Below are 23,844 nucleotides of genomic sequence, written 5' to 3' on the forward strand. Positions count from 1 at the left end.
GCAGCATTCCAAAATGCCCGGTAGTCAGTCCGGCCCTGGCTCCCAGTGCGGAAAAGGGTGATTTTTAAGGCCTTGGTACTCGTTTTCCAAGTCTTACATAATGTTGGAGCCCCCTACATTAGGAGGAGAAGCCAGCCATATTCTCCTATTAGAACCTTGCGATACTCAACTCAGAAGCTGACGGTCATGCCAAAATTTGCCCCTCTCGGCTGGGCAGTCGCTTGTTTCAGGTGACCACTACTAAGCTGTGGAATAGTTTACCACCGCTTCTGAGAAAGGAACATGTTCTTCTCAGTTTCAGAAGAAAGTTAAAAACCTGGCTGTTTCAATGAGAGTGGAGTCAACTGTAGTCTCTCCTTTTGTTCTGTCAGCTTGGTTAGTTAGCGCCGGGACACTCCTAGGAGTAGCTGTGCGCTTTACAAATACCCCTATAACATAACTATAACATATATCTCTCTATATATCTATCTCGATAAGTATATCTATCTCGATATCTCTATCTATCTATCTCTATATATATATATATATCTATATCTATCTCTTGCTCAATCTTTTTCTATATCTATATCTATCTATATATCTATCTCTATATCTATCTATCTCTCTGTCTTATCACTCTATATATCTATCTATTTATCTATCTATCTCTCTTTCTCTATCTCTATCTCTCTATATCTCTATCTCCATCTATTTTTCTATCTATATCTATCTCTGTCTCTCTCTCTATCTCTATATATATCTATCTCTATCTCTATATCTATCTTTATCTCTATCTCTCTATATATCTATCTCTAAACTAAAAACAGCACTGAAATTCGCCAGATATAGTTATTTCTGTCTCTAGTAGCGATAGCTTGTTCCCTAAGGTACCTATACTTCTCTCCCCTGTCATGCACGTTCTCATCAATGATTCCATTCCAAATGTTGCAGTGATGTTATCAATGTTGTTATAGAGCATGTCATGAGTGATTTAATATGTGGGATGATTAGATGTGCATGGCAACAAGTTATAGTTACCTCAGGGTACAAGTTACAGTTTCTAGAAATAACTATAACTGGTGAATCTCTGTTTTTTTTTAGTTTAAAACATTGCGTTGTTGCAGAAATTTTAACCTAGCTATAGTATCACTTTAATCGTTGTTTGTTTTTTTCAGTAAATTTCTAGGGTTTTTATGTCAAGAAATATTTTATCACCATACATAAAGTAAACCCAGTCCTCACATGGTCCAGGCCCTGCGCTCAATGCCCTTCATGGGCAGCCAACCCCACCGCACGGCCAACTGCCAGGAGCCAACCCTCTGTGCACAGCGTGGGCTTAGCCTGGCCTCTGAGCAGTAAACCCTTCACCATGCACAACCTTCTCCTAAACCATAATATGAAAAGTGAGCGTATTCTCAAGGGGTGAGCATATCAATATATATAAAGCAGATCTATCATCTTCCTTCAAAATTTACCAATAATTCTAATCAAATATATGTTTCAATAATTTACACAATGAAATATTTATTAATGTTATTATTAACACTCAATATGTTTATTAATATTGATTATATTTTTTTATTAAGGTTGTAATAAAAAATGTCTGTGACTTTGTTTTTGCATAGTTTTTATTATTACATTTCGTGGGTGAAATTTTTTAAAACTAGATTATCAGAGACATATATATATATTTTTCTTAACAAAAAACAGTTGTCACTAATTCTTTCTTCTTTTAACATTTATCTAACCAGAAAATTCAATCGTAAAAGCAACCACAAGAGGGCCTTGCACTCCAGCTGAAGAATATAAAGCGCCAGCTACAAGTGCATTAAATAAATATGGTACGTTCTCTTGGGGTCAGGGATTTAATGACCCAGGAGACTTACTGTTTTTTGTTGGTGCTGGGGGGCTACTAGACACCCGTCAGTCTCTAACAACATTACAAAAGGGCTAGGTGGTGCCACTACCTATTCTAGGGGCACCACCAAGCTAAATAAAATGTAAAAATTAAAGCCCTTGCAGGGCATTATGGTGCCTTCCTTCATAGGACCAGTGAATCATATATGAGCGGCTCCTCATTATTATTTTTTAAATAATTCACTGTGGATCTGTGGATGTCCCGGTGCCCATCCGGGACACTCATATATTATTTTTATAAGGGGAGCGGCATGCAACCCCGCACCCTGAGACTTTCCAGGCCCTGGGGGCTCATCCCCTGGAATGTACTTTTTCAATAAGGAAAGAAGGTAAGCGACCCCCTCCAGAAACTACTAGTGGCCTGAGGACCCCATCCCCCGGGGCCATTGGTGCCAATGGTGGGAGCCCCAGTGCCCACTTGGGGCACCCACAAAACATTACATTGGGTGTCTCAAAAAAAGGACAAGGATATGGAGGAAGTGGAACGCCTACTGGGGACACATATGAGAACCCCCACAGGATAGGTCTGAGTCAGACATTAGTGACTAAATACATTTCAACATATAAAGATTGCAGGATGTGTTGTGGTTCATCTTTGGTCCCCACTGCTCTAGATGGACTAATGTCTGAAGTTGTCAAACAGTACAAAAGTTTATGTACACTATGTCACCTTTGTGTAAGCACTGTGAAAGATTATTGTATTATGAGAAATTGCTATGATAAACAAAATGCCAATAAAAATTGTATTAATTAAAATAAAAAATAAATAAAAAAAGGGGTGTTCAAGTTCAAGTTTAACATTTGTATAGCGCACTACTCACCCAGAGGGTCTCAAGGCGCTTGAGGGAGGGGGGTACTTATTTATCGAATATCCAAGTTTTTAGTTGCTTTCTGAAGGAGAGGTGGTTCTGTGTGAGGCGGAGGTGGGTGGGGAGAGAATTCCAGGTTTTGGCCGCTAAGTAGGAGAAGGATCTTCCCCCCCATGGTGGATCTATGGATGCGTGGAATTGCGGCGAGGGCTTGATTGGACGATCGTATTTGGCGTCGGAAGCTGTGGCTATAACTTTTGTTGTGAGGGGATTCTCTCTCTCCCTTCACTTCATCCACATGCAATCCCTCGTGCACAATCCCCCAGCCCCCGAATGCTTTCTATCGCCCGGTGCCCCACCAGCTCTACCAGAAGCCCTGGGAGTTCTTTGTTACTTGCCTTGAACCACCACTTGTTTCCTGGGCAGTGGCGTGGGCAGCAGTGTTGTTTGTCTTGTCCCTCACTATGGGGTCGATTAGGATGGCGGACGCCGTCCGCCATCCGCCATCCTGTCTGGGGCAGGGACCGTCAGCCACAAGGCGGAGGTACCGTGCCCCGAATTAGGATGCACCCGCCACAGTGGTGGGTGCATCCCGCATTTTTAACATTGCGTCCGCCGCAATGTCAAAAATGCATGTTGTGCGTTTCACAGCACAGCATGACAGGCACTGCATAGGTACCCCCCATGTGCACCCCCCACCTCCCTTTCACGGGCCCCCAAAGCAAGGACTGTATGCCTTTTCGTGGCGCCATTGCCGCCACGGAAAGGCATTTCCCTCAGACCATCCTAATATGGCTGGCGGTGTCTGATTGACACCGCCACCATATTAGACCTTTTCCGCTGAGGTCGCAAGGTAACCGCGGCTGAAAAGCGGCAGACGGTCTTCCCGTCCGCCACGGTCCCCCCGCCATTGTAATATGGCGGGGGGGAAATAGGTGGCGGACGGGCAAGGATGGCGGACAGATCGCCACCGCCTGCATGGCAGTGGCGATACGTCTGCCATCCTAATCAGCCCTAGAATCGGGGCTGTATCCAGTGTAACACAGTCGTCCATCTTTGGCCTCCTCCGTCCTTTCGTCTTCGGTACTCATGTACTCTCCCGTAGCACCATGGACTGTGGCAGGTGAGCCTTCAGAAACCTCAGTCTTCTCTTGTGGTCTTCCATTGTACGCCTCCTCTCCGTCTTCCGCACTCTTCTTGTTGCTCCTCATTTCCTGATCCTCGCACTCTTTGTTTTGTCCCTCCCAGGGGAGTGGCTGCCCTCCCAAGCCCGACTTCGAGAAGGCTGGAATGTTCTCAGTGGGTGAGACCCGGTATAGGTTGTCAGCCAACGCTGGAATTCCGCATCTACTCACCGAAATATTGTGAAGTTTTTTTCTGAAGGTTTTTTTTTAGTTTTTAACAATCTTGGAGACGACGTCGTGATCATCGCAAATACATCCCGAAAATGGAAAACAAAAGCAGACACTCAATGTCAAAAAACACTTCCAAAAATAATATGTAAACAAATCCATTCTGAACATTGCACTACACATATTTCTATATGGATGTATGACGTTACAATGCATACTTTTACCACGCATACCTTTACAACGCGGTATTTACAACGAATACCGTTACAACGCATAGCGCTTAGAGGTGCTGGATAGTGGTAAGTATAATTTTCTATTCCAACTCCAGTCCCCGTGGACACTAGGGAAGGTGTTGGATAGAAAATTAAAGTTATTCCCTATCCTAGAGCGCCCCCCAGCGCAATGCGTTGTAATGGTATGCGTTGTAATGCCTGCGTTGTAATGGTAGTGCGTTGTAAAAAAATGCGTGCTAAAGGTTGTATACCTTTCTTTATACATACTTCTTTCAAAGCATGTTTAAACTCATATTTTGTACTCTTTCTTTAAAAACCATCTTTCAGACCTATTTTCAGTTTTTGCAGTTATTCGGGACATCGCGATGACATTGTTAAACGCAATGATCACGTCTTTTCCATGAAGTCTAAAACACCTATAACCACACATATTAAAGTATTTTACACACTAGTGGTTTCTTACAGTATTCTCTAAAGTCATGTTTTTCTAGTTAGTTTCTATAAAAACCATCTCTAAAACTTAATTTCTGTTTTCGCGGAGACTCCAGAGATCGCTATGACATTGGTAATCGCGATCCCTGCAGATACGTAGCGGTAATGCAAAGCAAAAGCAGGGATTCAATAGCTGCCACTACATTCAGCAATTATAACTATCTTACTAATTATAACCATCACACTAGATAAATCACTATCTAATTTACTCTATAAACAATTATCAATATCTCAATATCTCTATAACAGTCTGTAATAATGATTCACTTGGTTATGTGAATTCATGCATAAGTCTGTGAGTGGGTCTGTCACTGCATATATAAGTCTATGAGTGGCTATCAGAGTAGACTCAAGAATCATTCAATTAGTGTGTCACTGGCTGCATAAGTCTCTGAGGGCATCTCTATCAGTGAATGTATGCATGTAAGTATAAGTTTCTCAGTGGCTCTGTGAGTAAGTACGTTATTGTCAGACTGGATCTGTGACTGAGTCAATCAATGCGTGTTTCTGTGAAATTATAAGTCTCACAGTGGGTCTGTTAGTCGATGCACGAAGGTCTGAGTGAGGCTCTCCCTGGGTGTGTGAGTATTTTAGTGGGTCTCTCAGTGGATGCATGAGTGTGTGACTAGGTCTGTGAGTGGGTGTATGAGTTTCAGACTATGTATGTGAATGTGTACATGAGCCGGTGACTGGATCTATGAGTTGGTGCATGAGTGTCTGAGTGGGTCTCATTATCAGTGGGTGTGTCTGTGGTAGCAAACGTCTCACACTGGGTCTGTAAGTGGGTTTATGAGCGTCTGAATGGGTCTGTACATGGGTGGGTCACTCTCAGGTGTGTCTGTAAGTCCGTGCATGAGTACCTGAATGAGTATGACAGTGGGTACATCAGTATCTGAATGGGTATGTGACTAGATACATGTGTGTGAGTGTATATGTGAGTGTATAGGTGTAGAAGTGTCTTAGTTTGTGAGTGTGTACATGAGTGTGTGACAGTGACCGGCGAGGGTTGTATGATGTTACAACGCATTCCGTTGCAACGCATGCCTTTACCACGCTTAACCTTTAACATGAATATTCCTTTACCACGCATACATTTACAATTTTTGTTGTAAATTCATGCATGATAAGGGCATATTTTTGCTAAAGGTTATCTCAGTCCCCTTGTCCTTTTTATTTTTGAACATGGAGTGCCCACACAAGCTCTGCGTTGTGACCGGTTACCAACTGTCCATGTTGAAGCTTTATTTGTAACACGCTTGAAGTGATTTGCATTTTTTCAGCACACTACCGTAAAACGCCTCCAGTCGCAAGACTGCGGCACGTAGTGACGGCCGCACCAGTTGGTTTGCAGGCAAGACGCGCTTTATAACGTTGCAGAGCAGCATGTGAGATGTGAAAACGTCACAGAAGAACACAGTGCTAATGCAGACATGTTCAACACGTGGGGAATCCGATATGGACGTAAGAAACTGCACGCGGCTATCATAGAGAACAAAGGTAGGCGCGTGCGTTCCATTGCTCGAGAATCTTCTAATTTTAAATTCCGATAAAATGCAGACACTTTCTACGTTGTGCCCACATCTGTAAATTAAAACCCTTGTGCATTTAAAACATGGCGAGTTTTTTTGGGGGTGGAGACCCACCAGGCCCCCTTTTATTTTCGCATGCATTTTTTTGTTATTGTTGGGGGAGAGACCCCCCAAATCCCCTTTTTAATTTTAGCCTTTACCACACATGCCTTTACTACGTATCTCTTAGTAAAGGTATGCGTGGTAAAGGCTATTCCTGTTAATCGCGTATGTTTTGTAATGCATGCATGGTTAAGGTTATGCGTGGAAATGGCTGCATTTTAGTGTCCGTTTCCCACCGGCGAGTGGGTTCAAATATATATATATATTTTTATATTTTCACCAATGTTTGCGCTGTCTATGCAATATTCACAATGTCTCCATAACGGTACACGGGGTGCTACGCTGGTGGTCGCGGCATCGTCACGAATATCGTGCTGGATGAAAAAAATCTATTTGGACAAATAACTTGTGCCACTAACACCTGCATTCCTCAAGCATGGGGTCAGAGTACTTCCACTCTGACCCCTTATGTTAGCTTTTTCAGACATTTTCAGCCCTGGGATATGTTCCTGATCAATAAAATGACAGGCACAACTTTCTGTTCAGGTTCCGTCCAGCCAATCCGAGCATTCCCGTTGGCGCGAGTATGCGTGATTAATCACAGAATCTTTGCAAAATATCTGTGGCCAGAGATATCACTATAAATTTTGGCTTGAATTTCTCAAAAACGACTGAACAGATTTACACCAAATAGGCAAAAGGCACTTCCTTGAACCAACATCTACCTCACTGCCAAATTTGGTGTAAGTCCATTCAGCCGTTCGGGCTGTAGGTATGGATAAAGGTTCCTATGGGAATTACAATTACTAACGCACCCTTATTTCGTGCACCAAATTCTTGGACCCCACTGCACGGATCACCCCCAAACTTTCCAGGAGAACCAGACTATTTCATGACGATTGGTCAAACAACGCCAAAGTTATAGGCTAGTCAAAAAATGCTTTTCCTATGGAAACTAGTTCCTAACTATAACTACCTACTGGCAATCGCCAGTAGGTAATAAATATATATATTCATTCTGTTAGGCCAGTAAGTGCTGCAAATAAAGCCTACATGCAGTTCCTTGGATATTCAGTAGGTGGCAGAATAATACTGCATACACCCGTTGCTTTCACATTCAAGACTATGCGGAGACTCAGCTGTACGGAGAAGAAGCACGGACAGAACACTTACCACAAAATGCATGTGATTATCTCCCCTCTCATCCTGAAAAGGAAACGTATCCAATTTGAAACACTTTATGTATTAAAATGTGCACGTACAAAGCAGCGCCTGAAAGCTACGAGTAATTTATAGTTATTCTGAGGAATGAAAACATATGCAGCATTACTGTGGTTCAAACTCTGCTAGCTTCAGCACGTAAACTGCTCATTAAAAAGAAAAAGAAAAAAAAATAAGCAAGTAATGATCAATTTTCCCTCAGATTACTGACAAATCTAGTTAGTGTTTCCAATAATCTAAATATCCCTCTGTGTATGCAAAGAAGTATTGTTTTGCGCTAGTGAGATGGCGGAAGTCACGCAATGCCCATTGGGTCAAAAGAGTTTCAGTGCAAAAAACACAGTTGATGGACAGAATGTAGAACAATGTCATACATTCACCCCAGTACAAGGATCTGGGCCTAAATCCATCGTTTTTTTGCACTCCACACCACCCTGGGTTAGACACTGGCTATATGCAAATCAGCTCTGACCCTGTGCCTCATGGGAACAGTCCAGTCCGAACTACAAAAGCCATGTCCTTCCCAGAACGGAATCAAGCATCCAAGGACCGGTTTCAAAAGAGTTTCAGCCCCCCGCCTTTGCCCCATTGTGTGTTGTAGCCTAGGCTGCAGCTTCATGGGCACTTGTCTCAGGGAGTGCCTAGGCAGAGTACTGTTTGGGAAACATTTTCTTTTCTTTAGAAAGACATATTCAGCTTGTGTGCTGCTGGAAAACACCTTCAAAGAATAGGTGGAGGTTACTGGGGGTCTTGCTATGCTGGGCTAAGTGTTTTGGCATTCCTCATTGTTTGAAAGGCGAGGCAACGATTGCATAACTGATGCAGAACCTACAATTGAAAAGCGATCTCTGCCCTGTTCTCAACCCACTGTTAGCCTGAGTCCATCCTAGAAAAAAAGGTACAAATCACAAATTATATTGTATGTAATTGCATTAATAAAACGCTGACTACCCATGACAAGGGGTAGCAAGCGCTATATGAATGCCAAAAATGGGGAAACTTTTTTTCTTTTTAAAATGGTGTTGCATTGAAAGGATTCAGTTTCCATCAGGCAGTCCAGAATTACTTACCAACAGCATTTTACATTCTGGGGGGTGCAGAAATGGGCCATATTTACAAAGATATGGTGTATTTCTGCTGTCTCCTAGCGCTGGAGCAGTTGTGGCTGCCTAGCACCAACACAGTCACTCCTGTGCTAGGGTGTAGAGTACCTGCATTACAGACCAGATTGTTTTTGTGCAAGAAAGATTACCTCACTGCACAAAAACAATCCTTGGTTTAAAGGCATTTCCCCTTTGTAGGTGTGCTGCAACACACCTACAAAGAGGAAGTACCGAGGAAAAATGAAGATATTTCTCCTCGTTAGGCCTAGGTCAGGAAGGCGCACCACTTTTGCGCAATCCCGGTTTACAGACCTTTGTAAATCTGGCGTTGTGTCGAAATCCATGGGCGATGCGTGGGAATGCCCACATGCCACCCATGGAATGTGTTACTTTGGATTTACTAAACCACACAGAGCCGCGCAAGGTGGCTTTGTGTGGCTTAGTGAATCCCACTAAAGGACATGCGTCACGCATGGCAACGCAAGTCCTTAGTAAATCTGGTGTTTGGAGTGTGAAAGTGTGTAGTAACGAAGTCCAGGTAGACGTGATGAGTTTCAGGAGGATTTATTCAGGAAAGTTACAGGATACAAAGATGCGTAGTACAAACCCCGCCTGGAGCAGCCAGCATGCTGCTGAGCCCACTCAACTGTGACTTCTCTGACAGATTCCCAACATTCTGACCAGCATCATCACAGCAGCATTCTACTGGTGGTAAAATAGCTTTGCATTTACAAGAGCAGGATATAACAAAGTGATATTGGCAAATAGGGGTCTGGGCAGCAGTTGCTGTGTCTCGTTGATTGATGGTAGGTGGCACCAGATGGGAAACAGCCACTACAACGCGGCCGTTTCCATGAATGCAGTAACCATGCATGCTTTACAACGCATGCGTGGTTACCACTATTACCTTTACCATGCATTCCTTTACTACGAAATACGTAATAATGGAATGTGAGTTAAAGGTCCAATAAAAAAGAGGGGGCTTGGGGGGGGGGCTGAGGGGGTCTCCCCCCCCCCCCAAAAAACGAGCAGAAATAAAAAAAGAAGAAAACTTACAAAAAAAGGTCTTCTGTGCTCCTGTCATCAATGAAAGAGCCTCCACAACGTCGTAGCGTAGCGTGTCCGTCATTATAGAAGTCCTTTTTTAATTTTCTTAGACGTGTGTTGACACTTGTTTCTGTGGTTGGTGGAAGTAAGGGCTGCTGATGAAAGGCGTGCAGGTGTCAGGTAAGAAAACAAAATGTTGTTCTTAAAAATTACCCTGACTTAAAAGTATGAAGTGTTTCTCTCCTTTCCTTCTGTAGACTGACCCCTCTCCATGCCTCATTTCCCTGGATATAGCCTACTAACGCTAATAATAATATACACATATATTTTAGCCTATCACTATCATTATGTACAATGAAATGACATATGTGCCTAAGGGACGTAAAATGTTTCGTAGATGTTTTTTTCCGTAGAATAATCCTGCGTTCAAAAATGCTGCGTGCTAAAGCCACTTGCGAAGTAAAATTCACGTGGTAATGCCATGCGTGGTACTGGTTAGCGTTGTATAATCATATAACCGCACCAGATCTGTGCAGGCATGGGCTTTTAGAAGATGGCCCCTCAGGCAGTGTATAATGTTCCTAGTGCCTGTTCTATCCAAGAAGGAAGGCCTGCCATAGCCTATCAGGCAGTATTTGCGTCGGAGTGATGGCTTAACAATAACGTCATGTCACACAGTTACTTTCACAGTCATGCATTTTACTCTAATAGTCGGTACAAAGGCAGCGGAGGAGAGCCGCCCGTCATTGTGCTCCTCTACCTCATTTTAGGTAGAGTAGGACATGTGCACCACATTAAGGACACACATGGGGTGTAATATTCCACTGTGCAATGCCTCAGATTGATAGGTGCTGATGTCTCACAAGCCACCTCGCGTGTGCGCCCTGCCCTTCTTATTTGGTAGCAGAACATGTAATAGACTGACAGAGAGGATCAGCATGTCCCTGTGCATCAACAGCAGTGGGCACAGCACCCACCAAAGCTTTCTGTTGCAGCAGCATGGTGGGCCCCAGACAACACTGCCCGTGTGCGGTTTACTTATTCAGCCTACAGTCTACAAGTGGAAGTTGGTGGCTGGAAAACATGGTGATAGGGCGGCCAACTCTAGATCCAACACACAGACACATTTCAAAGGCTCAATTGAAACATTTCCTAGGTGTGCAATCTCTGGACCTTGCTGTCTCTCAAGTTCACCCACTTGTGCAGTCAGCAGGTGCTGCCCCGGCATTCTACTATCCTATGCCAATTACAAACCGGCAAATGTATTAGTGTCTTTTAATGCACCTTCTTCTTCTGAGTCACAGTCCAATTGCCTCCCCTCTTTTGAATGTCTGCCTGAAGAGGGGAATTTAAAGCTCAAGATTAGTACCAGAGACAAGAGTTTACATTTGACATTGGTGAGGGATCATAGAGATTGAGTGGGGATGACATATGTGTGAACATACTAAAACAACCACATTCCCCACCCCAGCATCAAAGCAATGATGTAGCCTGACCACCAAACTCAGTTTTGAGAATTAAACATTCTTGTGCCTAATTTATTTTCCAAAAGACACATAAATAATATTGTCTGTCTGAAATCTCTCAAAATCATGCTTACCAACTTCCTGGCCCTTAAAGTACCAACCCCTTGAAAATGTGATTTTACCCCCCCCCCCCCCCCCCCTGAATTTAACTAGGGTCCCTACTTAGTACTTGACTAGGAGAGCTCACCTAAGGCATGGTGTATCTAGAGTGTTGCTGCGTAACATAGCGATCAAAGGTTCGGGCTGCCTGGAATCGAGAACCACATTTCGGTGCTTGCTTGATTAAGTGGAGAAACTCAAAGCTGAATTTGTTTGCTCTTCTAGATATACCCTGAATACCTAGAAGACATACATGAGTTCCCTCACAGATAACATTTGTTCCTCTGCATGCAGAGAGAGTGGGACTCTGTCATGAACGGATCCCTCTTGTAGAACAGAGCTCATTTACAGATTAAGCTGATTTTCTTTTCACAGTTAGATGGTATCCTTTTCTCAAACTCTCCTCTATTGTCCCTCTAACCTGGTCTGATCATTTTGCTGTGGTGGAACTAGGAGCAGAGGCGGGATCTCCCTCTCCATTCGCAGTTGTCAAACGTTCTTGGCATACAAATTACTCCTGAATGCCTTACGCAACATTTGAACCTCTCTAGACCAGGTCTGCCCTCAGACTTGGATGAGGCCACAAAAACGTATCATAATTGGATCACAAAAAATCTTGACTCCATAGTGCCCTTTAAATCTGTAACCATTAAAAGGAAATCCCCCTCCGGTTTGACAAAAGCCTGAGACAACAGAAGCAAGTATGTCGAAGGCTGGAAAGGAAGTGGCGCTCACACTACGAAATAAACGACAAGCTCATATATAAAAAAGCCCTTGTAGGTTATAAAATCTTGGAGTTAGATGGGACTCCAACCTCACTTTTCATCATCAAGTTCATACAGTCTCCGCTGCATGTCTAGCCAAGATCAGAATGATAAAAAAGTTCATTCATTTTCTGCCCAGTAACACCAGGAAGATCATAGTGCAGGCGTTAATTACTTCGCACCTGGACTACGCCAATGGCCTTTATTCTGGTCTGTCTGTAGGGCTCTGTCATCGCCTCCAGACGGTACAGAATGCGGCGGTGCGACTCGTTGCCGGTATCCCCTTACGTGAGCACATTGCTCCCCACGGTCGTGAACTTCACTGGTTACCACTGCACAAAAGGGCAGAATTCAAAGCTCTGGTATTAGCTCATCGGGCCATGCAAGGCAAAGGCTCTGCCTATCTGTCCACTTGCTTGATTCCTTATAATAACATCAGGACTCCTCATCAAAAAACCTCCTTACTGTTCCCAGATTTAGGAAAACCCGCCCAGGTGGGAAAACTTTCCTAGTGTTGACTGCGGCCCTCTGGAATAAACTTCCTAACGCCATCCGGTTGATCAAGGATGAACAACCTTTCCGGAGAGCCCTTAAAACTTACCTGTTCTGCTGATCGACCTCTGCCTCAAATAACCATCTTAGGCCGCATGTAGTCACACAGGAGCGCTGGGACACCCCGTTGGGGTAGCTGCGCGTGATACCAAAATACACTAAATAAATAAATAAATAAAGTAAAAAATGTTAACTAATAAGAAACAATATTTATTTTCCAAAATAAGAGCTTCTCTCAACTCCTCCAAAGAACTCTTTTCAACGGTACAGAAATTAAGTAAACTTCCTGCCCAGAAAAATACTGGAGTAAATCAAGATTACTGTAATCAGTTAGCATCTTTCTTTCAGGCAAAAATTAAAGCAGTTGCAGACTCTGTTGCCTCAGCTCAGGGAGCAGGAGGAGTGCTATCTTACAGTCCCTTAATTTTCAAGACTGAGATCTTTTGTGAGGTTGGCCTCTCAGGTGACACAATCATAACTTCAGTAGCATCTCGGTAATGCAGGATATAAATATGCTTGGTCAGATGAGATCAGGATCACCCTGGAACCCTTGCACCCCAAAATCCTCCACCTGGCCACAGAGCCTATGGCCCTTTTCCTTACTGGGATCTTCATTCAAATATTTTCTGCTGGGTACTTCCCTACTGCTTAAAAGAAGGCATCCATTCTTCCGTTGATGGAAAAAATATAAACTTGGATTTTTAAGATGCGAACAGCTAGAAGCCTATTTCTCGTCTTCCCCTGCCTACTAAGATTGTTGAGCAGGCCATGAATACAGAACTCACCAAGTTTCTGGAGGACAACAAGCTATTAGACTGTGCGCAATACGGCTTTAGAAGTCAACCCAGCACCGAGTTGGCCCTAATCAATGTGTCTGAAGGAATCAGAGAGATTCTGGATAAACACTGGAAGTCAGCGCTGATCCTATTGGACCTCTCGGCGGCCTTCGACACAGTTGACCATAACCGGCTTGTCCATCGCCTTTTCTCCATGGGGGTCAGGGACAAGACTCTGGCCCTTCTAAAGTCTTTTCTCACTGACAGAGAACAACAGGTGGAGCTTGAAGGCCACAGCTCATCCTGGTTCACCCTGTCTTGTAGGGTGCCACAGGGCTCCACATTGAGCCCAACACTCTTCAACTTATATGTTATGGGGGGTAACATATAAGTTGAAGAGTGTTGGGCTCAATGTGGAGCCCTGTGGCACCCTACAAGACAAGGTGAACCAGGATGAGCTGTGCCCGTCAAGCTCCACCCGATGTTCTCTGTCAGTGAGAAAAGACTTTAGAAGGGCCAGAGTCTGTCCCTGACCCCCATGGAGAAAAGGCGATTGACAAGCCGGTTATGGTCAACCGTGTCGAAGGCCGCCGAGAGGTCTAATAGGATCAGCGCTGACTTCCCGCCTTTATCCAGAATCTCTCTGATTCCTTCAGACACATTGATTAGGGCCAACTCGGTTCTGTGTTGACTTCTAAAGCCGTATTGCGCACAGTCTAATAGCCTGCTCATAAAATCCTTTGGCTTCAAAACAGTGTCGTATACCCATATGACACAAAAATCGTGGCATCCTTTTCTGGAGACCACACGGACACTACATTAAGATTTCACGAGTGTCTGCGCAAAGTCGGACAGTGCATGGCCCAAAACTGACTCAAACTGAACGCAGGGAAAACCGAGGTGCTTCTTTCTGGAAAGGATACCTCTTTCTGGCAACCAAACTGATGGCCACAGGAAATGGGCGAAGCTCCCACTCCTGTCAATAAAGTGAAAAACCTTGGAGTTCTTTTTGAGTCTAAACTATCCTTTGAGGGGCAAATTAATGCAATTGCCTCCTTTTTATGATTCAACCACCTGAAAGAGCCTTCCTCTTATTCCACGAGAGCTCCAGAAAGCGGTGGTGACTGCGCTCATATTGTCCAGACTGGACTATTGCAACGGGCTGTTCCTCAAAATACGCTCACACTTTCTCAATAAAATGCAGGTCCTACAAAATGCAGAAGCCCGTCTGCTACTTGATATCCCGAAACATCAGTAGGTAGCATATTCCTTACCCTCCTTGCACTGGATACTGGTAAAAAAAAGGATAGAATTCAAGACCCTCGGTATTGCCTTTAAGGGACTCCATGGACTGGGCCCGGATTTCCTGGCAAACAAATTTAAATGGTATCTTCCTGGTAGTTTTAAAACAAAAGCCCAGGTGGACCACAATTTAGTACATAGGGAAATGATACATTCAATCTATTGTAATTTACCGAATCTGTAGTTTAAGGAATCGGTAAATTACCGAATTCTTAAATACCGATTCGGTAAATTACCGAATTCCTAATGTAGGGAGCACTTAAATTAGTGCTTATCCCATGTTATGATTCGTTATTTACCACCAACTACAAGTTGGTGGTAAATAACGAAAACCCTCAAAAAAGCAATTTTATGCAAATTGCTTCAGTGCCAAGTTGCCGACATACATGCCCTTAGGGCATGTATGTGTGCCACATGTGCACCCATACACAATTGAGGGGTGCAACAGGGTGTCAAAGTGACTCCCTGCCACCCTTCAATGTTTTCCCCCTTTTACCAAATCGGTATTTACCGATTCGGTAATTGCCATTCATTCCTATGGGCCTCCAGGCCCAAAGGAATGACTGGCAATTACCGAATCGGTAAATACCGATTCGGTAAATACCGAATCTTAATGATTCAGTAATTTTTACCGAATAATTAGCTACATAGCATTTACCGATTCGAAAATACAGAATCGGTAAAATTTGGTATTTTCGAATCGGTAAATGCTATTTACCTACATCTGGCACTGAACGAGAGCAGAATCCCTGTATACATCGAGCTCCGCCCACGCACTGCATGAGTCGTCTTGATTCATAGATTGTTTTGAGCCAGTTCAAAAAGCATAGTTTAGCTCTTTCAATGTTCATAACTACAATGTAAAATCTGAAATTGTGTGGGGACTGAGATACCAATTACCCGCTTCTTAGCTGTGGGAGTTCACCAGGCCTCTCACCCAGGTTTGTCTCTGACATAACCTGTCTCTGACAGGGAGTATGGAGGAAAAGGTGGGGGAGAGGATGAGAGTGAGAAAGGACTAAGGAAATACATTGGGGAGAAAGAGAGACAGAGAGAGGAGACAGAGAGAGGAGATAGAGAATAGTGACAGAAGAGAGAGAACTTGTGAGGGAACATGAAAGGAAGAAAGAGGAAACCTAAATGAGAGGTGAATGTGACTAAGATGGGAAACAGGTAACTTAGTGTGCGAAACGAGAGATGGCAGAGTGAGCGATGTGTGAACAAGCAGCTAGCAGTGATACTACGACTAACTTTTCTGCACATTTTGCCTATTACTTTTGCTCTGTTCTTCACCAGATGTCTCACTGTCACCTTGTGGATAGTCGAATCCACTGCTGGTTGTGGATTGTGCGATTACAAAGAAATATTTTTGAAAACATTACTTACGTTTATTTTTTTTTAACAAACCAAGCAATGGGTGGTGGTGAAGTGTTGCACACATAACATAGCCACTTGGCAGCCATGGTTTGGAACTGTAGAAGGTGGTATAATCACTTTTAAATCTCTGTTTTACATGGGACATCAAGCATTTCGTATCTTTTGTTTAGTTCAGTCTTTTATTAAGATCATGTCTAAAAATAAACACTGACAAATCAATTTTCTTTAGCTTCTGTAAAGGTAAATTATTTCTCAAAGGGATCACTGAAGCATACCACAGGCCCATCATGACATTGGCAGCATCCCTAGCACAAATATAAGGTAGTGTGCACGTGGCAGCAGAAGGTGCTGTCAAACAGGGGAGAAATAAAAATAACAACAATTGTGAAAGGTTCCAGGCAGAACAGGTGGAAGACGAGCAACAGTGGACACGTGTCCCTCTCTCACAGGCCAGCAACAACCGATGAGACATCAGCAGTGCACGCTTTGCTTTCTTATAAAACATGTATGTGCTGGGCAGCCGCAATGTAAGCTTTACTACATATCGGCCCCTACAGGGCAAGCTTTCTTTCCTCACAGAACAGGTACTCCTCGACAGCACCAAACATTCATCTTTTGCTCGCAGGAGGTAGTAGCAGTGCAATCTCAACATACATTTAGAACAGATACAACATGCCAGCTGTAGTGCAAACCTTTATCGCAGACAGAAGCTGTAGGGCAGAGGATGTAGTTTACACACAGTTCTTTGGAGCAGGTGCTAAATCCAATAAAACTGGTATATTTTTGAGAATATGTGATGTTACAACGCAAACAAAATGATCGCGGTATGTAACATTGCAGTTTTTATATAACAAGTCGTTACAACGACTTGCGCAGGAGGCCACCAGACTTAGGAGTAGTAAGATTTACTATTCCAACACCAGTCTACGTACAGTATGGAAGGTTGTAATGCCAGCGTTCTAAATGCATCGCGGTGTAATCCCCGCAATATAAACACAGTGATGCAAAGGATGTTTCCCTATTGTTGAAGGTGTGAGTGCTACTGCCACTCTCCCTGCAGTGGTAGTCTGACAGTAGTTGTGTAGTCACACTCATGTACTTAAGATGCTGTTGGAGATGTGTCTGACTTCTGAAGCTGTCACATTGACCCTGCTGTTTCGAAAAAAAAATTGTAATAACCTGGAGCCTTGCTGCTGTTACCGGGTCTTCCTTTTAGTGTCTGCAGGTCTTATTGGTGCAACGCCCTGCAACTCACACTCTTGCCATTGCAAGCAAGTGCTGCTACTATCATATACTGTCAGCTCCTGCTGCTGTCACTCTGAATACTGCAGTTAGTGGATATAACTCATACCAATGCCCTGCGTCCTCAGGACATCATGCACAATGCTGTCATTCACTGCTGATCCAGCTGCCAGTCCTTCTGCTATAACCTCTCCCGGCATGATGGCTGCAGGCACACCCTAAATTGAGTGGATGGATCTGTGTTGAGTTTAAATTTATTTATTTATTTCATGCGTTTTTATATAGCATGGACATTACCCGAAGGTGTCAGAGCGCTTCACAATAAGAACAGTAACGTTACATAAGGAGAAAATTACAAGTGGGCATGTTACAAAAGCAGGCGTTACGTTACATGAGGAAAAAGTGACAATTGTGCATGAAACAAAAGCAAACAAGATACAGTAAAAGGTACCAAACAATACGTTACAAGAGGAAAAAGTGACAAGTGTGCATGTTACATAAGCATACAAGATACAAGTAGAGATGCAAAACTGCAATAAGTGGCAGTCACTCAAGAACACACTAGGAAGGCACTTCTATAGGCATGGAGTACAGAATTTCCTATAGGTAAAGTTATAGTTAAAGGTATAGTTATAGTTTCCTATAATTTCCAGTGGGAGCAGGTTAATCTCAAGGGTCCAGGCGGGGGGGATTTCCTTCAGCAGCCTCTGGCTCCAATCATGGTTCCCTCAGCAGACAAAAGGCCTAGCACTACCCAAGACTGCTAGCTATACCTTCGATCTTCCAGTGAGAGATCAGTGGGCATCTGCTCAGGTGTAGAAACAGGAGTTCCTCGCTGGCTGGTGGTGCTGGTGTCTTCCACCAGCTGGAGCTACCGGATCTCAGTGCACGGGGGCAACCGGCTCCTGGGCTTTCTCGCACATTCCCACATACATGGTCTATGCCCAGGCCTCCCTCTGGTTATCCCAACATCTCTCAATAAAATCCTGCAGCAGTGTCTTGTGCTGTTGACGCTCACCATAAAAAGATATAATCAATTTTTTTCCACAGCTTCAGCCCCTTAATAAGCATAACTGGCAATATTATTAACCATAATGAACTTCTGGTGCAGCATGCACACATTTAAAAGTTGGCACCTTTGCCAACCCTCTTTCATTAGGACAAAAAGATAATGTGTGATAAGTTCAAGTTTAGCCTAGGCATGTGTCTCAATTTTGTTTAAAGATATTTAACCTGCAGATCACAAACAGAAACTGGCTTTGCTAGTTGTAATTTGCAATATTGGCACTTTTCTATCACAGCAGGGCATAGCCATTTCAAGACAGCAGGATTAAAGGGCCAATGACTGAAAAGAAGATTCAGCAACCCTTTGTATACTCTTTTATAGCAATACCACAGTACAAAAGAGATGCACACATCATCTGGACCATGACATGCATGTTTTATAAGTAGGGCTCTCTGTTCCACCCTGATGGGGACACTGGAGATAGGTCACTATTAATAAATCATTACATTGTGGAGAAAAACTATATTTATGTTATATACCATGTTACACTTTAGTCCATAGTTCATATGCAAATAGACAACCCTGAACCTTAAGAGACAGCCAATGTAATTAAGGTTCGACCCCTGTATAATACCTACATACCACAATAATTTGCACTCAGTCTACTCACCAGACAGCACGGGAAACAGAGCATAATGCCTATGACAAAATTGCAAAAGAATATGTGTTCACAAGGATTTGTGAAGGTGAACGTTTGGAGCATTTTCAATGCTTAACCTTATTTTGAATGTTTGATTAGACCAACTAAGGAAGAAGATTTGGTGTGGTGACTGAGTCAACCTGGGGTTCTGGCTTTGATTCCAGCTTGGAATCTGACTGAAAATTGTGAAGTTCTGAGCAAACACTCCATCTGTGATGACGGTGTAATTGTGTGTAACTGTGGGCCAGATGTACGACCGTTTATCGAGTTGGCCATGTACTATTATCATTTTGCGAGTCGCTAATTATTTGCAACTCGTAAAATAGGAATAGCGAGTCGCTATTAGGAAGGGGCGTCCATTCCTAATAGTGGGTCCTCCAGGTATGTATGACTCTTTTGTGACCGCAATTGCGGTCGCAACACAGTCACAGTTTACTCCTTCCCCTTTGGGAATGCAGGGGAAAATATTTCTTAATACTACCTGCCCTTAAAACATTAAACGAAAACGTTAAATTTTTTCTTTTTTAAATGCATCCCGTTTTCCTTTTAGGAAAACGGGCTGCATTTAAAAAAAGAAACAGCTCTATTGAAAAGCAGTCACAGACATGGTGGTCTGCTGACCCCAGCAGACCACCATCCTTGTGAGGATGGCCATTCCCAATGGGGTCGCAAATTACGAGTGGCACATGAATATTGATGAGCCTCGCTTTTTGCGACCCCATTGGGAATTGCTAACAGTGTCTCTGACACTGTTGTACATTACATTTAGCGCCTTGCCATTTGCGACTCTCAATTTGTCGCAAATTGCAAGGCGCTAAATCCAATGGTCGTACATCTGGCCCTACGTGTGATTCAAAGATTTAGGCCCCTACTTGATGTATGCATTCTTGCTTCGTCTCCATCAATACCCATAATCAAGGCTCTCGGTTTTATGGTATATATTTTTTACCATTTCTATCTGTATTAATCCATATTTATTTTTTAACCCTTCTATTTGTTTATATCCACATATATATATAATAATGTGTTATAATAACCTTTTTTTTTTGCTTCTCGTCTAATTTGCATCATTTTGGTCGGTCAAGATAAAAGATGAATGATTGCTGAGACCGTACTTGTGTTGTTTAAAAAAAAACTTCAAACTGTTTGTTTCTTGACTGATCTACAAGCAGAAATATACTCCCTGGTTGGAACAGTCTGGTGGCACACTCTTGCCACGCACAATCTTTGCCCCCTTTTAGGAATGTCTTTGGGAGGCACAGACCAATATTTTCAGTGAACCTTTTCTAAGAGGTCAGAATTTCTACACACTTTAAAAACACATGCATGAAAAATCCATTTGATACAGTTCCATACAGATGTTTTCAAAATGTATGGGGGATCCTAGCCCCTAGAGCAGGCTATTACATTTAAATACAGGGAAAGGCTGGAGGGGAGACATCGTGTATCCAAACAAAGAGGGTGGAGGAAACGAACTCTACAAGGAAGAATCCAGGCTGATTTGTTTTAACTAAGATCTCTACTTTTCAACCAGATAATGGTATTAGAGTTTTTCTTAAACAAATGGAGCCTAGGTTCACCCCTCTTGGCAGCCTACAACTCATACAAGGGAGGAGATATGTTCTCATGGTGAAACCGGATATAGATGGTAAACACCAGTCCACAGCCACACAAGGTTGTAAATTGCTCTGCCTTCTTCCTTTCATCCAGTGCCTCTACTCCAGAATCCTGGGCTGATTTTACTCACAACAACATCTGCAGGGCAGAGCATGAGAGGATGGCCTCCATTAATCTCCGGACCCTAATCGACAACATTCTCCAAGACATAGCGGAAGACCTGCGACAGCAGTGCGCCGCCGTGGACAGGGCCTTTGCCAAGCGTGTTGAGGAGCTGGAAGATGCCAGGCACAAATTTGTAAACCAGTTGACAAAGGCAAGTGTTATCTTAAATTTCAGTGGCTGGAGGACCGGGGAGTTATTAGCATTAGAACAATAGATCGATGACTCAGACTAAACTACCATTAGAAACTAGTTGATGCACAAGTTCCCAAATTCAGGTGATCAGGTTTAGGGTGCTGCACATTTGTGACTTTTAGGGCCTGGAAGTGGCCTAGAGCCAGAAACTCTGATCTCCATCTTCAAACTTCAGGTAAGCAAACACTCATCAACACAGTCAATATCTACTGCCACCTCTAAATGCTATCGATCACTGGTGCTGACCCTAAAATACACTCACTTGGTTAATATATCCAATATAGAGCTGCAGGTGACTATCACACCTAACCACTATGCCCAACTTGGCTATCATTACACAAACAACAACTAATCGGAAAATTAGCACGCGAGCAGCCCACATCCAATTCCAGATGGAGAAAATAACTCCCAGGCCACTATCTCACCATTCTGTTACCAGCAGCAACTGCATGTACCAACTGGCAGCTCCACAAGACCCCAGATCTTATAACCAACACTCGCGCAAGGACTTAAAGAACTCAATCCAGTACCCATGCCTCGCATAGTTTCATCTTCAATGAAGCCAACCACCCACATTTAAACTACTCAACCTATTAATCCATTTATCGTGGCAACAATTCCGCCGCGGTGCGGGTGTTCGATGGAGTGGGCGGGGCTGCGTCGGCCAACGGCAGTGCGCAGCACCCAGCAGGTAGTGCTTGCACCGGCCGACGCGAGCACAGACGGGGTTAAAAACAGTACACTAACTGAAAGACAACAACCCAAACGACTGACACACACAAGGTCACATGGCAGGCGTAAATTAAAAATAAAGGGAAGTTGCAACCAAATGATCTCTAGCATACCCGATCGTGCTTACTCTCAGATCCCTCCGCACCACATTTAAACCACCGTATAAGGCTGCAGCTACAGCACCTCCACAAAAAATCCTAACAACACCCACCTCTCAAACCTCAGAATTCTCTAACCCAAACCTACCCCCTTTTTCTCCTCTGGCTAAAAAACAAATTCTTTCCATAACCGACCTCACCGTTTTTCCTGTGCCTTTGCTGCTCCTTCTTTACTGGATTACACCTCCGCAAAGCACCATCACATCAAGAGGAAAGAGATGCAACAACTAAAATGCCTAATCTTCACTGAAAGATTCATTTGCAAAAACTGCTTAAACATATTTGATTGACTCTCAGTAACCATCCTGTGCCTCACCCTCATTGCAGAAAAATGGCCTAGTGAAAGTTCCACATTCAAATACCACAAAGCCATACCACCTGACTTTGGCATTATCAACAAAAATCATATTGTCGAATTTGAAGGAGAGCTGGCAGGCACCATTATACAATCACTAAAAATAACATACGTCAAAACCTCACCATGAACACATGTGAATACTTGCTGATAAGACGTTACCCCACTCCAACTCTCACCTGTTCCTTTTTCTTAATATATAGACCACCACCCAGCAATGCAAAATGTAAAGAAGTCTTACTAGATACAGTGTCCAAAATTTATCTAAACCTCCCCAAGCCATACATTCTAGGGACCCTCTCTATATGGTTTGAAAGGAAGACTTTAACTTCACAACCAAACTTGAGGCCGTAAACCTCTAACAAATTGTTTTGGGCCTAGCCCGCTCCACTGGGCACACTCCGGGCATCTTATTTGCCCCCATGGGACTGGCTACAGTGACAAACAACTACCTGGTAATATGGACCAATCACTGCATCATTAACTTTAGGATTAACATGCCTATCAAGAATAACACTTCAAAGAGAGCAACAACCACTACCAACAGATGCACACACAGGAAATACAATAATATAGACCTCAAAATACTCAACTCCCACCTATGAAGAATGGCAATAAATGTGGGACCTAAAGACGTATATTTCTTCTACAACGAGGCACCTGATTTACTAAGAGTTTGCATTGCCCTTGCTTGACACATTTAATCGCAAGGCAACTCAAGTCCTTAAGTGGGATTTACTAACGTGTGGTTTATTAAATGTAAACTAAAGCAAGGCAGTGCACATTGCTACCTTGCTTGACCTTGTGGCAGGGAGGCGTTAAATGGATGGAGGATGGGAATTCTGAGCCATCCATTCACAATTTTTGACACAATCCCATATCTTCAAAGGTCTGTAAACCTAGGATTGTGCCAAAATGCTGTATTCTGCAGCATGCATTCTATGAGGAAAATTGCTCTAAATATTATTTTTGTGCAGGAAAGTGTCCCTTCCTGTGCCAATAATATACTGCTCGTAACGTAGGCCTGCTTGCACCATGGCACATGCGTGCCTACATTTGTGCTAGGCAGCCACAAGTGAGCCAGCGCTAAGAGACAGCAGTTTATATTTGTAAATAAGGCACAGTTCTGCTCTCTCCCTTTGACGAAATGCAATACAGCAATTTGTCTTGCTGCGCATTGTTGCGTGAAAGAAAAGTAAATCTGCTCCTGGGTCTCCACTCCATTGGACAATGAGATACTGATAAAGACCCTATCAAGGGTAAATCACAAAGGAAAACCACATGAACCAAGGACAACATCAGAACAATGAAAACACACCTCTCAATACAAGTGGAGAAAATCAAGACATAAAAAAGAGAAAATTATACTAGGACTATAACAGAGCCTATAGAAGAGCCATCAGAACCCAAAAACGACAGCACATATGCATAATTGAAGTCAACTGACCATCTAATGAACTATACACAATTCTAGTAGAATTCCACAACACAGAGTGC

At 43.3% G+C, this 23,844-nt stretch overlaps 1 protein-coding gene across 1 annotated transcript in view; it reads left to right on the forward strand.

Annotated features, from left to right (window-relative positions):
* LOC147668894 (tektin-4-like) overlaps positions 1 to 23,844 on the forward strand; it is a 71,562-nt gene that overhangs the window by 36,789 nt on the left and 10,929 nt on the right. Inside the window, exon 4 of the mRNA XM_086948373.1 lies at positions 20,839 to 21,061. Coding sequence (XP_086804499.1) covers positions 20,839 to 21,061 — 223 coding nt within the window. The remainder of the gene's footprint in view (positions 1 to 20,838; positions 21,062 to 23,844) is intronic.

This window comes from Lissotriton vulgaris, unplaced genomic scaffold, assembly GCF_964263255.1.
Source record: "Lissotriton vulgaris unplaced genomic scaffold, aLisVul1.2 SCAFFOLD_1641, whole genome shotgun sequence".
Classification (NCBI taxonomy): domain Eukaryota; kingdom Metazoa; phylum Chordata; class Amphibia; order Caudata; family Salamandridae; genus Lissotriton; species Lissotriton vulgaris.